This window comes from Onychostoma macrolepis, chromosome 11, assembly GCF_012432095.1.
Source record: "Onychostoma macrolepis isolate SWU-2019 chromosome 11, ASM1243209v1, whole genome shotgun sequence".
NCBI classification, from domain to species: Eukaryota; Metazoa; Chordata; class Actinopteri; order Cypriniformes; family Cyprinidae; genus Onychostoma; species Onychostoma macrolepis.
Genome location: NC_081165.1, coordinates 17708933 through 17722313, shown reverse-complemented (window position 1 = coordinate 17722313; position 13381 = coordinate 17708933). Strand labels below are relative to the sequence as shown.

At 36.0% G+C, this 13381-nt stretch overlaps 2 protein-coding genes across 2 annotated transcripts in view; both read right to left on the bottom strand.

Annotated features, from left to right (window-relative positions):
* The window catches only part of zhx3a (zinc fingers and homeoboxes 3a), a 41079-nt gene that overhangs the window by 24911 nt on the left and 2787 nt on the right, over nt 1-13381 (bottom strand). The window lies entirely within an intron of this gene.
* mafbb (v-maf avian musculoaponeurotic fibrosarcoma oncogene homolog Bb) lies at nt 11374-13017 on the bottom strand. The gene has a single exon (XM_058792220.1). It carries the CDS (start codon nt 12784-12786, stop codon nt 11851-11853), a length of 936 nt encoding a protein of 311 aa, XP_058648203.1. The 5' UTR covers nt 12787-13017; the 3' UTR covers nt 11374-11850.

Sequence of the window (13381 nt, the reverse complement as noted above, 5' to 3'; positions counted from 1 at the left end):
TCATCCCAATTAAACTAGACTCGCAGGTGGAGACCTTTTGTTACCCGACTGCCCTCGTCAGCTCTTCTGCCCTTCATTGGGCTCTGAGAAACATGTGACTTTCCATCATGAGGAGACTAGAACAGTCACCATCTGGAGGAGGGTGTTTGGCCTGAGGATACAAAACAATGACATGAAAATACAAGTCAGGGGAAAACAATGTGATGACGCGTGCCAAAACGGCTCGGCCGACTCTTTTGTAGTTTTCGGGAGAGATTTCATTTTCAACGCCCCCGCTCCTATTTTCGGCCTTCAAATGATGATGACACACGGTTGTTTTCAATCCCTGTGGATCCGGCGGAGCGCAGCATGTTAGAGTTGATGGCGTGTGTAAACTTTTCTGCTCGCTCCCCGGTGTGATATGTTCTTGCCCTTTGTTTCGTATCTTCCCCTAGTACATTTAGAGCTCTCGGGTTGATTTCAGACTGTTCCTTTGACCAAAAAGAGCGGAGATAAATAATGTGAGAGCTATTTGTCAGTATTTTAGCTTCATGACCTTGGTTCACACTCTCTCAGCACATGAGTAATACAAGCCACATTATAGTAACTGCTGTCAGTGAAGGTAACCACCACCGCTACTTCTAGATGTGTGTGTCAGCACCACTGCCGAACTGCGCTATTAATAGAAGCCACGGTGTGTCTCAGGTGAAAGCAGTCTTTGTGTCCTGTGGTCTTTGCTGTATGGGCTGAGCGTGTGGCTTGGGAAGGTGACAGGTGCAGCTCTGTGTTTAGGCCAGCTCATCTGTTTTGCACTTTTGTCTTTGCAATGCAGAAACAATGCAGTTCCTTGGTTAGAAATAGGAGGAAAAGTAATGCACAATGTACCTTTTTTGCATGCTGTTTTTACACTTAGATTACCTTTTTCTTTCATCTAACACTCACATTTATTACTACCAATAATTATACTCACAAATATTACTACCAATGACGCATTCATATAAAACAATATAATGGCACCATATCGGTTATTGGCCAATTTGACTTCAATCAGATATCAGTCAATATTGGCTATTGAATTATTTTTTAGATTTACATTATTACTAATGCTAATTAGTATTAGTATGCATTATTACTAATACAAACTAATGCATTCCTACAAAGGGTATACACAAAATAATGATACCATATTGGTTACTGGCCAATATTGTCATTTATTTATCAATATCAGTCGATATTTGATATTTAACCTTTTTTCCATCTAACACTGACAATATACTACCAATAAATCTCACGTGAACTAGGGATACACTCATTTCACCTAATTTTAAATTTAGATTATTCTTTCCATCATCTACTGAACTTAAATGGAAAGCTTTAAAACACTAATCATTTATTATTAACACTATTAAATGTAATCTGTATCAAATCGGCATTGAATATTTAAATGCATATCCATTTTTCATGCTGTACATTATAATGTTGTGATGCTATAAATCACTTGCAACATTTCAAATGATTGATTTTAGTCTGTTTTATTTTTTATTTATTTACACAAAAAAAAGAATTGTAATATGAGCCATTCACGGGTTATCTACCGTAATATGAAAACAATTCTCGGCCTATTATATCAGCCAAAATTTTAGAATCCGAGCATCCCTTAATAAATACAGCAAATATAGCATTAACATTAATGAAAGTTAAATACTGAATTCTAAAGCCACATTATTGAAGGACTAATTGCCTTTTAGACCGTTATAATGGTTCATAACCACAAGTTTCGGTTTTAATACATTTTTAAAAAAAAAGATTAAGGTAATTCACGATTTTTATTCTTTTTTTCTTATCGAGATCGAAAAATCTGATTGCATGTGGTTAAAGAGACGCCTGAGCGGAGAGCACTGTTTAAAACAGATAAGGCCCTTTCTGCTTCACTCACTCACCCTCATCCAACGTTTCTTGCTGCCTCATAGAGTCTTTATCTCAACCCATCTCCCAGCTCGGATGCACCGCAAACCCTCTCACTCTCACGGTTTAACCAGCCGCTGTCGAGGAGACGCGCCTGCTCTACCCGCTCTCTTTCCATCTGCCTCATCAGTTTATGACAGAGTGTGAAGTTACAGCTGATCCTAGGAGCTGTTAAAGCCTTTCTAAACCATCCAGCATTGACAGCTGACACAAATATTCACTTTTAAATTTAATTCATTGTATGGTCGTCACATTTCAACTTATTAAAACTAATGGGTCGGAAAGTAGTTGCTGGTGCTTGGCTAGCTGTTAAATAACATGTACCTTGGCTATTGATCAGTACCGTCTTGGTGTGTTTCACAGACTCTCCATCTACTTATTGATTCATGCAAATTGATTTCATATGGATTTTGTGATGTAATCTATTAGCTGCTCATGTGTCTGCTAAAGGCTTTTAAATGATCGGCCAAATTGAGCTGTAGGCCAAATGAGGTCAAGAATAATGACCGCCTGATAAACTGCAAAGAGACTAGAAATGAAACACAGCAAGTCGACAGAGAAAATTGAAATGGAAGTGCTATGACATTACTGAGAAAGGAAACGGGGAAGGTCTCTTGTTGATGACTATATTATAGTTTTCAGAGAATGCATTTTCAATGAAAAGATGTTTTCTTACCACATTTGCATTTTCTTCTTTAATTTTTAAAGCATAAAAATGATCTTGTCTCGTGTTAAATAAATACATATTTTTACAGAAAAAAAAAAACTTATTTGTTTTAGGATGACCAAGGTCAATGATCCTTAATGATTATTTACTTACTGTTTTATAATCATGTAAAAAAAAAAAAAAAGGTTATGTAAAATTAACAACAAGGAAGAAGCAAGTGCTCTCACATTATTATACAGCCAGAGGCAGAATGGCTTTTTATTCTGTCTGACCTTTTGCAACATCTAATATTTATTCTTTAAGCTCGATGTTTTTATTGTGGCAATCAGATTCAAATCACACACCAGATTCTTTTGGCCAAAAAGCTTTTTGATTACAGAAGGCAACTGTGCATTGCTAAACATTTACTCACCTTTCAACAGCCCAAGGGGTTGCATTACATGTTTGAGAGATTGAGAACCTAATGCAATCATCAAACAATTAGTCAAAATCACTTGTCTATGTCAATGTGAACGCTGTCTGAATTATGCAGATGGTGCAATCTGTATCTCTCCTGTGAGGTGCTATGAACTTGAATTAAACTCAAGGGTATTCCCTGCTCTCCAAACTGGCTGGCCAGAAGAACAAAACAAATCGGGGTGACGTCTTCTACATGCTGACGTTTATCATGCTACATTCACCGGCGGTAATGCGTTTAGACGCATATGTCTGGAAGACCACTGGTGCTGGGACTGAGGGGGAAGGGAAACTTAGCTTGTCCTGCAAGATCAGCACAACTTTGATTTCATTGATTGAGTCTACTGCAGAGAACATCTGAACAGTAATATTACACAAAGAAAGCAATGGAGATCACAGTTTCTGCTATATGTCTGTATAAATACAGTATTTTGCCTTCCTTAAAAATGATATTTTTGACTAAGTCGCTCTTCAACATTTATGAATTTGTATCCTGTTTATGCATTACCTGACCAGTTAAATCATAATTTTGTCTTTGTATGCATTTGTCCCTCAGTGTTCTGTTGTTTTGTCATAGGTTATTACATTTTAATTTATTTTATTATTGTAATTATCTTTTTCTTTTTTTTCTTGGTTGTCGTTGTTCAGTTTGTTCTGTGAAAAAGCAAAAACACTCAAATAAATGTTTTTAAAAATTATATATTTAAAATTAAATAAGCAAATCAAGGTTTATCTAATACAAATAATATTAAAAGTTATAATAGAATAGAAAACACTTTTATGTACACAATGCACTAACAATAATAAATGGTAAACAATACTAAATAATGACAACATCTGATTCTTATCAATGGCAAAATGATTAAAATTGTTTCAGTGTTCATTTAGTTAATGTAGCTTAATTTTTCTGCTATATGTCTATATTAAATGATAAATATTGCACATCCTTCACCTTCATATGAAAGTTATATAAAGTAATAATATAGCTAACAATAATTAATCTGCTAATAGTTTTCTTCTTATCACTAATGGCAACGTGTTTGATTGTTTCAAAAGACTGTTTGAATATCAAATGAATTTAAAATGAACATTAAATGTTTTTTTAAATAAATTTGAAAAACGATCTTTTCTCACTACATTAAAAAGTCTTGGGTGTTTTATTTTGGTCTGTTAGTGAACAATCAAAAGTATATTGCTGTTTACTTAAATTGAACAGGCCTACATATTATAATGCATAAACCTTGAAAGTATTAAGAAACAACTTCCATGGAACATCCTGTTGGCCAATATGGTCAAGTACTATTGTAATGATTAATGACTCAATTTTTTTTTTTTTTTTTGCAAGTGTTTTAAGTAGCTAATTTGATTTCTGTCAGATCATCAGGACGAGTTATTATGTATACAGCAATAGACATCACAGACAGTCCTAATCCTGTGACTGACAAACATGCAGTTTTCTCACACCACAAAAAGACTTTCTGCAGACTCAGTGCTTTGTTTATCGGCGGTATTTATACACTTCTTCTTTATGGTGGCTTGACAGCAGGGAGTGGCACGCTACTGTTCTCAGTATCACAGTTTGTTGTGGAGGTGACAGAGTGGATCTTTTCCCATACTTGTGTGTTTCTTTCTCTGTCTCCAAGCACTAAATGCTTGTTTACACTGCACATGCAGCGAGATGGATATTTGCATGAATTTGGTAGTAAAACTACCAGCAGTTACAATTAAAAGGGTCTGCTTTTTCATCATGGTGTCTGTCTTCACACTCACGCACAGACAGGCCATAAATACGAAGTGCTATGAGTGAGAGTCATCTTTAAGAAGTTCCATGCAGATAGATTTCAAAAGCCGTCTCATAGCATTGTACAACTGGCCTTTTGGTTTGGACATACAGATGAGTTGCTGATGGATAAACAGATAAAACGGCTGGTCATTTTATGCCAGATTCACCTCTCACTTGACTCCTGTGGGAAGGTGGGTTTCTTCACCTTTCCACCAGGTATGAAAACAAGGTCACAGAGCAAGGAAGAATTTAAGAGGAGAAACACTCTGTATGACTGGCAACAGAGCACTTGTTAGTTTCTCAGGGTATTTCTTCAAAAGTCACAGTAAAGACAGGGCACAGACTAAACTTAGGCCATTTAAGTCATTTTTATAAACGTGCCTTAGAAAAACCATTACTGGTGTGCATCTTGAGACACAATAAAGGCACTGATATATTTTAAGATCAGTCAGTGCAAGTTTCTTTCAGTTGAAACAGCTCAGATTTAGATTTTAGTCTGGGATTAGGTTTAAACCGTGTCTGTGAAACCCGGGTATAGACTGTTACAAAATAAGTTCGATTTCAAATAAATGCTGTTCTTTTGAACTCATCAAAACATTCTGAAAACTGGATCAGTGTCCACAAAAGTACAAAGAAGCAGTTGTTTTCACACTGTTCAGTAATATTAGAACGATTTCTGAAGGACACTGAAAATTGGAGTAATGACTGCTGAAAAATTCAGCTTTGCCACCACAGAAATAAATTACATCTTAAAATATATACAAATAGAAAACTTTAAATTGCAATTATATTTCCTGTATTTCCATTAAAAACATAAAAATCTTACAGACCACAAACGTTTGAACAGTAGTGTATGCATTGTGTTTGAAAGCATCCTGTGGAGGAAATGACATTTTAAACAATTAAATAATATTAAATCATTCAGATTTTCTGCACTAACAAAATAACTGAATTGAAATGATCATGACTGGATATTCTCATTACATTTTTCCTTTTTTTCAGATTTGATCTCATCTCAAACCTGCTTATTACTGTACACTAAATGCCAAAAAAAGGGCCAAAAGTGTTGGTTGTCATATGAATAAGTCAAATTTATACAAATAATTTTTACACAATAAATATTTTAGGCTGTTAATTAATTTTACTAATTGATTAGATTATCATTATTTAGAAAGTAGCAAAATTATTAAAGGCATGGTAAAAAAAAAAAATCCATTTTAACATGACCTTCATACAACAAAACAGAAAAGAAAATAGCCTGTAGTTGAAGAAAGAATTCAATAATCAAAATCAGCTTTGTTTGATTATTTGATTGTGTGTATTGTGGTATCTATTACAAAATAAGTATACATAATGCAGTCTCATTACGAGAAACAATAATGCAGATAAATGTTTGTGGTACAGTTGCTGCTGTGAAATGTCACCTCAAATTAACACATTACTTCCTCATTCTGTTGATGCACACAAGAGTGAGAGTGTCAAATGCCCTTGGTGGAGAAAGTGCTGACAAGCGAGCTCGACATGAGATGGCAAGGCCTGATAACACCTTTTGAAGCCTGATCCCTATTTGCCACCTGTGGGAAAGCTCGTCTTCTCTGTCCCCATGTTCTTTCGCCATCATGGTCCTGTTACGCTATACGAGCTGGTTTCAAGATCAGCAGAGACAAACATGAGCGGTAAAACACCAACTGGAGGCGTGAAATGTTTTGTGCTCTTCGAAACTAACACTTTGTCTGAGAATTTCTTTACTCAGACTTAGATATTATGTCATCCTTGATGTTAAGGAGACAAAAGGACAAACATTGAGATGGTTAGTTATTTGCAGGGATATTAAAATTCATCACTTGAAATAAAATAAACATTACCTGAAATTAGATAAAATATGAAAAACCTAAACTTATTTTATTTCAGCTATTTACAAATGCAACATTTCTCATTTATTTAAGTTGAGGTACTAAATTTACTAAAACTTGATCAAATCCATACAGACAAAAAAAAAAAAAAAAAAAATCATAAAAATGACAAAATCAGAATTACCAAAAACTAACTAAACTTAAAATGAATCATCAATGTTAGTAAAATATGTGTCACAGCATGAGTTACTTTCTCTCATCCCTGTCCAATTTCACATTTTGTTAGGAGATCATAAAACATTTATGATTTATTCATTTAACATTTTTAGAAACATTTGTGACATTCTTGACTGCACACTTGGGATGTGGCAGTTTTAAACAATACATTAGAGACGATTGCTGCTATATCTGTTAGGTGCATATCAACCCGTTTGCTTTGTTGCATATGAGGAACCACTGTCATTTACTCCGTTACACCATGAATTACTCCATGTTGTCTGCTACAGTTGACCCCAGCTAAACTATATTAAGATGAAAAAGTCTGTGTTCAATGAAGAACATTTATCTTTAATTCCACTGAACATGACACATTTTTTTTTTTTTTTAGCTGATTGGGTAATCTTAACTGTTAGACAGATGTACAACTGCCAGCAAAGCACTATAAATCTAAAAACGATACCTTTACTTTTAGCATCTAGTTTGTTTCCAGGTTTAGAAATTAATCTTATTCAGATGTACATGCTCTCTTACTGTACACGCTTAAGAATAAAGTTGCAAAAAGGGGTTTTCAGCAAACCATTTTGGGCTCCCCAAAAAAACAAAACAAAACAAAACAAAAAACAACACCAAAAAAACTAAAAAAAATTCATCAAAACAAAACAAAACAAAACAAAACAAAACTAAACAAAAAAACTAATCAAAACAAAACAAATCAAAATAAAAAACAAAGCAAAGCAAAACAAAACATTATTTTCTTAGTGTGAAGAATGTTTAAAAACATTTTCCACTATAAAGAACCTTTTTTTGGAATGAAAAGGTTCCATGGATGTTAAAGGTTGTTCATGGAACCATCAATGCCAATAAAGAACTATATTTTTACGAGTGTATCCTTGTATCCTGAGGTGGCTGGGTGAAATATTCAGGATGTAGCCTTTGCGGCTCCAGACTTACAATTGTGCACTTTTTGTCAACTCAGTGCTCATGAAATGTTCAGCCTTTAAGTTTGTGGTGTTAAAAATAAAAGAGAGCACATGAGGCTTTGACAAAAGCGTGACCCACAGAGTTTTTACGGCCGGTTTAATCCTGTACTTTAGCCAGGCTAAAAGGCAAGTGTATCAGTGGCAGAGGTCTGGGAGGGAGAAGGAAGTGACAGTGTGGGAGGAAGCCTGAATTCTCCTCAGTGGGTCATGTGTATGTTGTGTGCTCATGAAGTGCTGTCATCAGTTCTGACGCACAAGAGACCAGCAAGCATCTGCTTAGCTGAGGTTTTCTTCTAAAAAAATGCACAAGAGACTTGTTTGCAAAGTTCCTAAGCACCTAAGCTTCCACCTTTGCAAAACGTATTTGTAAGTATGCAGTAAGAAAACTCGAGATATTGTGATGGTTCCTAAAAATGAAAATTCTGTCATCATTTACTCTCCCTTATGTCACTTCAAACATGTATGACTTACTTTATGACAGGTCTGGAACGACCATGAGGTGAATTTTTTTTTTTTTTTTGGATGAATTTTCCCTTTAATCTACAAGTTTGGCAATGCATTAGATTGCTGCACCACCTTACTGTCACTACATAGCAAAATAAGTCCAGAACTTACGAAACCGAGACGATTCACTGATTTAAAGTGCTTGTGAAACCGTAAATCAGAATGAATCACAACCCCACTAGCTGTCATGGCTCCAAACGCAGAAACAAGTGGACATCCTGAGCGGAAACCACCAACCCCACTGCCGCATTGCATTCCTTCACTTCATCTCCCCTCACTCTCGAACAAAGTCACTTGACCAGACCCCTATTTAGGAAGTGAAAGAGGAAGCCCCATATATCCCCATCCATCCTCACTGCCACACGACTGCTGCTGTTCACGTGAAGGGAGAGAGAGATAGAGGACATTGGTATTATCCACACTACAAAACAGCCAGAAAGCAGGAACAGACCAGTTCTGACCAGCCAAGTTCTGCTTGAGAGATCAGGCACTTTTGACTCAATGTTCTGCAAGAGACTATTTAGTGGTCTAACTGAACTGAACTTGCTCTTGTTTTACTATAGACAGACGTTGTATGTACGAAAATTTTAAAATGGTAAAATTCTAAATGTTCTACATGGCACAAAATAATCTTGTTTTGATATAATTGATCAATTTTACTGAATGCATGATTTTAATAATTACACAATCATAAATAAATTATAAATGTATATTACAATGATACAAATAATGTATATTATATTAAAATTATAAATGAAATAATAAAAATTATAAATAAAATGATATCAAAATGAAAATTATATGGTGCAAATTTAATTATCATTTTAATTTAATTAATCAGTGTTATTAAACAGTATTCAATATATTCACTATTGTAATGTAATGTTATTATCAATCATAATATATATATATATATATATATATATATCTCATAATATGAAATTCTAATTGTATATTAAATTTTAATTTAAACATTAAAACAAACATTAAATTTATGAATGTAATAAATATAACGTATATTATATTAAAATTCTAAATACAATACATTTATACAATTAAAAATAATAATAAAATGAAAATCATATAAATGATATTTTTAAAAGCAATGATTATTTAAATATAATTAATATTTTTCATTATATTTAATATTAGTATGTTATTGTTTTATACTATGAATAATATACAATTATAAATGTAGCCTGTCAAATTTATAATTGTAATAAATATAAAACATTAAATGAATGTATTATATTATAAATAATATAAACTGTAAAGATATTACATGTAATAAACAATGTATATAATACTTAAAATAAATAAATATAATTGTATTTATTTTATTAGATGGCTGTAACAGCAAACCAGTACAATAATAAATTAAATTCTTAAATTATAAATGATACATTTATAAAATGTAATAATAATAATAATAATAATAATAATAATCAATAAACAGAATAAACAATTTTTCTGCCAAATTATAGTTCTTAAACTTAAATATAACTTGCAGTTGCTGAACAATGTGGCAAGCTGACAAATTAATACTAAATATTAACAGTGTGCATTTGTGTGTACAATAAATACTTTAAACCCAGCTCATACAGAGTCATAACTAACGTTTTACAACCAGAATTTGAAAGCCTCTGTTAGTCTAATACCAACTCTTTTTGCGCTTTTGCTTGTTAGTGGTCTCTTCCTGCCTCAGTCTTTCTGGTTTCAGTGACCCTCTGATGCCACAGAGCAGCAGACACCTTGGGCAGAGTGCTGACTCAATGGCCCCCTCCCCCTCGGGCAAAGGCAGAGTGGGGGAAGGAGGGAACGGCCACAATATCTCACGTGCAAGGAGAGGTTGTTACAGACTATTACAACAGCACTGCTTTCCTGTGATAAAACACTGTACACCGAGTCTTTCTCACAACAAGAACAGCACAAAACAAAACACCAATTAATGATACAAAAAAAAATACATGCATTTGTATAGAGAAACGATCAGTATACAGAAAACGTACAAAACAGGACCAGAATAAAAACAGACCTGAATGAATGCCAAGCTTATCTCTAAAGTCATATGGCACATTAGTCCAATTTTTATTGATCAGACCATACAATGCTTTCATAAAAATCATTCTCATGAATGACAAGCTAACTTTGGGATGAGAAAGCTGTTGCTTAGTGAAGAACTGCTCTTGCACCTGTGAACCTGTATTGCACAGGTGGCACGTCATTACAAGGAGGTCAGTCTTGCGCTAACTGTTAAGGAGCAGTTGACAACAAGGTCAAGGGTTAAAGGCTGTTTCGCCACACATGTTGTTTGGATCCCGAGAAAAGGAGAGTTGTGTAAAACAAAAATAACAACCAGTGTTTGAAGATCTATATTTATGTCAGTGTTGTGAAAGTGTATCAGCACTCCTCTTTTACTTATTTCAGCTACCATTATGACTTAAAGTTTGCATATTTAAATCATTTTCGATTCATTACCAAAGTGCAAATGTTCCAACATTGTGGTTTAGAGCGTAGATTACTCATTTTGCTCGTAAAAGTTTGTCATAATGGGCTGGTCTTTCCAGCAAAACCTTCAGTGTTACTGGAGTTCGTAGTACAACAATTACTTTCAAGAGATATAAAAAAACAGTTCAGATGGATGGCCTTTGCTTTCCTCTTAAGGAGAGGGCAAAACTTATTTCCACCTTAGTACAATCAGTGTTGTGCAGCTCTTCTCCGAGTCTCTCGAGTCATTAGAAACACAGTTGTCTCAGGAAACAGCCGTTAAGCAAGGTCAAAGGTTGCTGCGAATAGACATACCTGTGTACTGTTTTTTTTTTTTTTTTTATGTTCTCATTATATTTTGTGTGTGTTTCAAGTCAGTCTGTTGATGGGTTACATATAAAACATCCATGCTACGCAAGTTTCGTGCAAAAACACAGTTTGAACTGCGTTCTGGGGAAGTGTAAGAAAAATAAGGGAACCCGAATGATTTTTTTTTCTTCAAAAATTTATTCTGGAGGCAACAATGAAATGCAAATCACAATTGTCTACTCTTCAGAAGAGTTTCAAGGAACAAATAATACAACTGATTAATGAAACAAATTAAAGATATACAAAATGCTCAAACAAACAAAAATACCACCACAATGCATCTATTGCCAAAAAGGTCAAATGTCATTTGCATAGCTGAGATGACCAATGGAAACTATTGTGAAAACTAGAAGATAAAAGATACATTATCAAAACCAGCTTGACATGTCAGAGATAAAGTTGAGTGAAAATATAAAATACCAAATAACAGAATTAAAACTTTCTCCTCTGCTGACAAAAACACCTAAAAAGAAGTCGTTTGCTGGTCTTCCAGCTGGTTTTAGGCATGTTTCAGCTGATCAGACCAGCAAACAATCATGTTTTTTAATATTATTAAAGAGAAACTTTAGCAACATAATATATGCAGAACTATCGCAAAAATTCAGGTGATGAGGGTTTTTCACAAGAGGGTCCATTACTCTGGCAGTTCATTCCGACAACTAGCCTCTCGCATTTGAGTTTGTACGCGTCCCTCTCGCGCACCAGCCTATTGAGCTCGTGCTTCAGCTGCTCCACCTGCGTCGCGAGGCTCGTCTTCTCGTTCTCCAGCAGATGTTTCTGCTGAACGCGTTTGTGCCGACACGACTGAGCGTACCCGCGGTTTTTCAAGGTACGGCGTTTCTGCTTCAGCCGGATAATATCGTCCTTGGTCATGCCGCGGAGGTGTCGGTTGAGCTCGCGCACAGACATGGACACCAGCTGCTGGTCGGAGAAGCGGCTCTCCGCGCGCTCGCCGCGTCTGTGGTGTGTCTGCTGGTGGATATTATGCGACTTCAGGTGCGTCGCGCCTTGAGGTGCACAGTCGAGATGCTGCATTATCTGATCCACGCATTTGCCGTGCGCGAAGTCAGGATTGTGGCCGAGCTCGGTGTACTGCTGCTGATGGTACTGATGCATGTTTGGTGCGTGGAACTGACCGACGTTCCTGTATCCATGCTCCATCTCTGCCTGGTGGAGCTGAGACGGGTGTGCATGCATGAGATTGGCATTTAAGGCTTCCCGGACATCCTCGGGTGTCAGTTCAAGGCAGTGGGGATCTGATTGCTGCGGATAAGCCCCCGTGCTCAGGCTCCAGTAGAGATCTTCAGTACCGCTCCTCTGTCCGTTTGGGCTGAAGCTCGGGGATGAAGGCACGGAGCTGCATGGTGTGCTCATGGGCGTGCTGGACACGGAGCCTGGCACGTGTACGCCGCACTGCTGGATAAATGAGCGGTCCGGTCCCAAAGCTGCAGCCTCCTTTTTCACATCAAACCTCATGTCAAAGTCACCGTAGTCCAAATTCAGCTGATGCTGCTCCGCCGTCATGATTTCTGCTGATGTTTCGATGAAGCGAACAACTTGTTTACTTCGGTTTAGGTTGCATTAATGTTCCGAAAACACGGTTCCGCCACTTCTAAAATCGAGCTGGAAGACAAGACAGCTCTTTTAGCCACCCCCCTAAACGCCTTAGCCGACAGAAAGTTTGCAAGTCGCTTTTTAGTTTCAGCTGATCTCTCGGAGTCCAGCGCAGGATGTAGCTGTGTTGAAAAGAAAGTAAATCACGCAGCTTTAAAAGCAACCGCTCCGCGAGGCCACGCCCTCTTTCCTATCACAGCTGTCACTCTCAAGTTACGTTTACTCTAAATCAAAAGAAAAAGTTGTATTTTGTATAGCCTAACGATAAGGGAGCCTTATTAATAAGAGGTTTTATGAAGCAAAATCAAATTATCACACTTTTTATTTTATTTTAAATAAGCAGTCCATATGAACACGCTACTATCACAATGTAATCAGCGCATATTTTACAGCATGACGGTCACTGACAGTAACATTCGGGGATGCACTTTTGTGACTGTTATGTCACTTTTCCTAATTGCCATAATAAATCTGAGCTATTAAAACCTGAATGCCATTGTAAAAT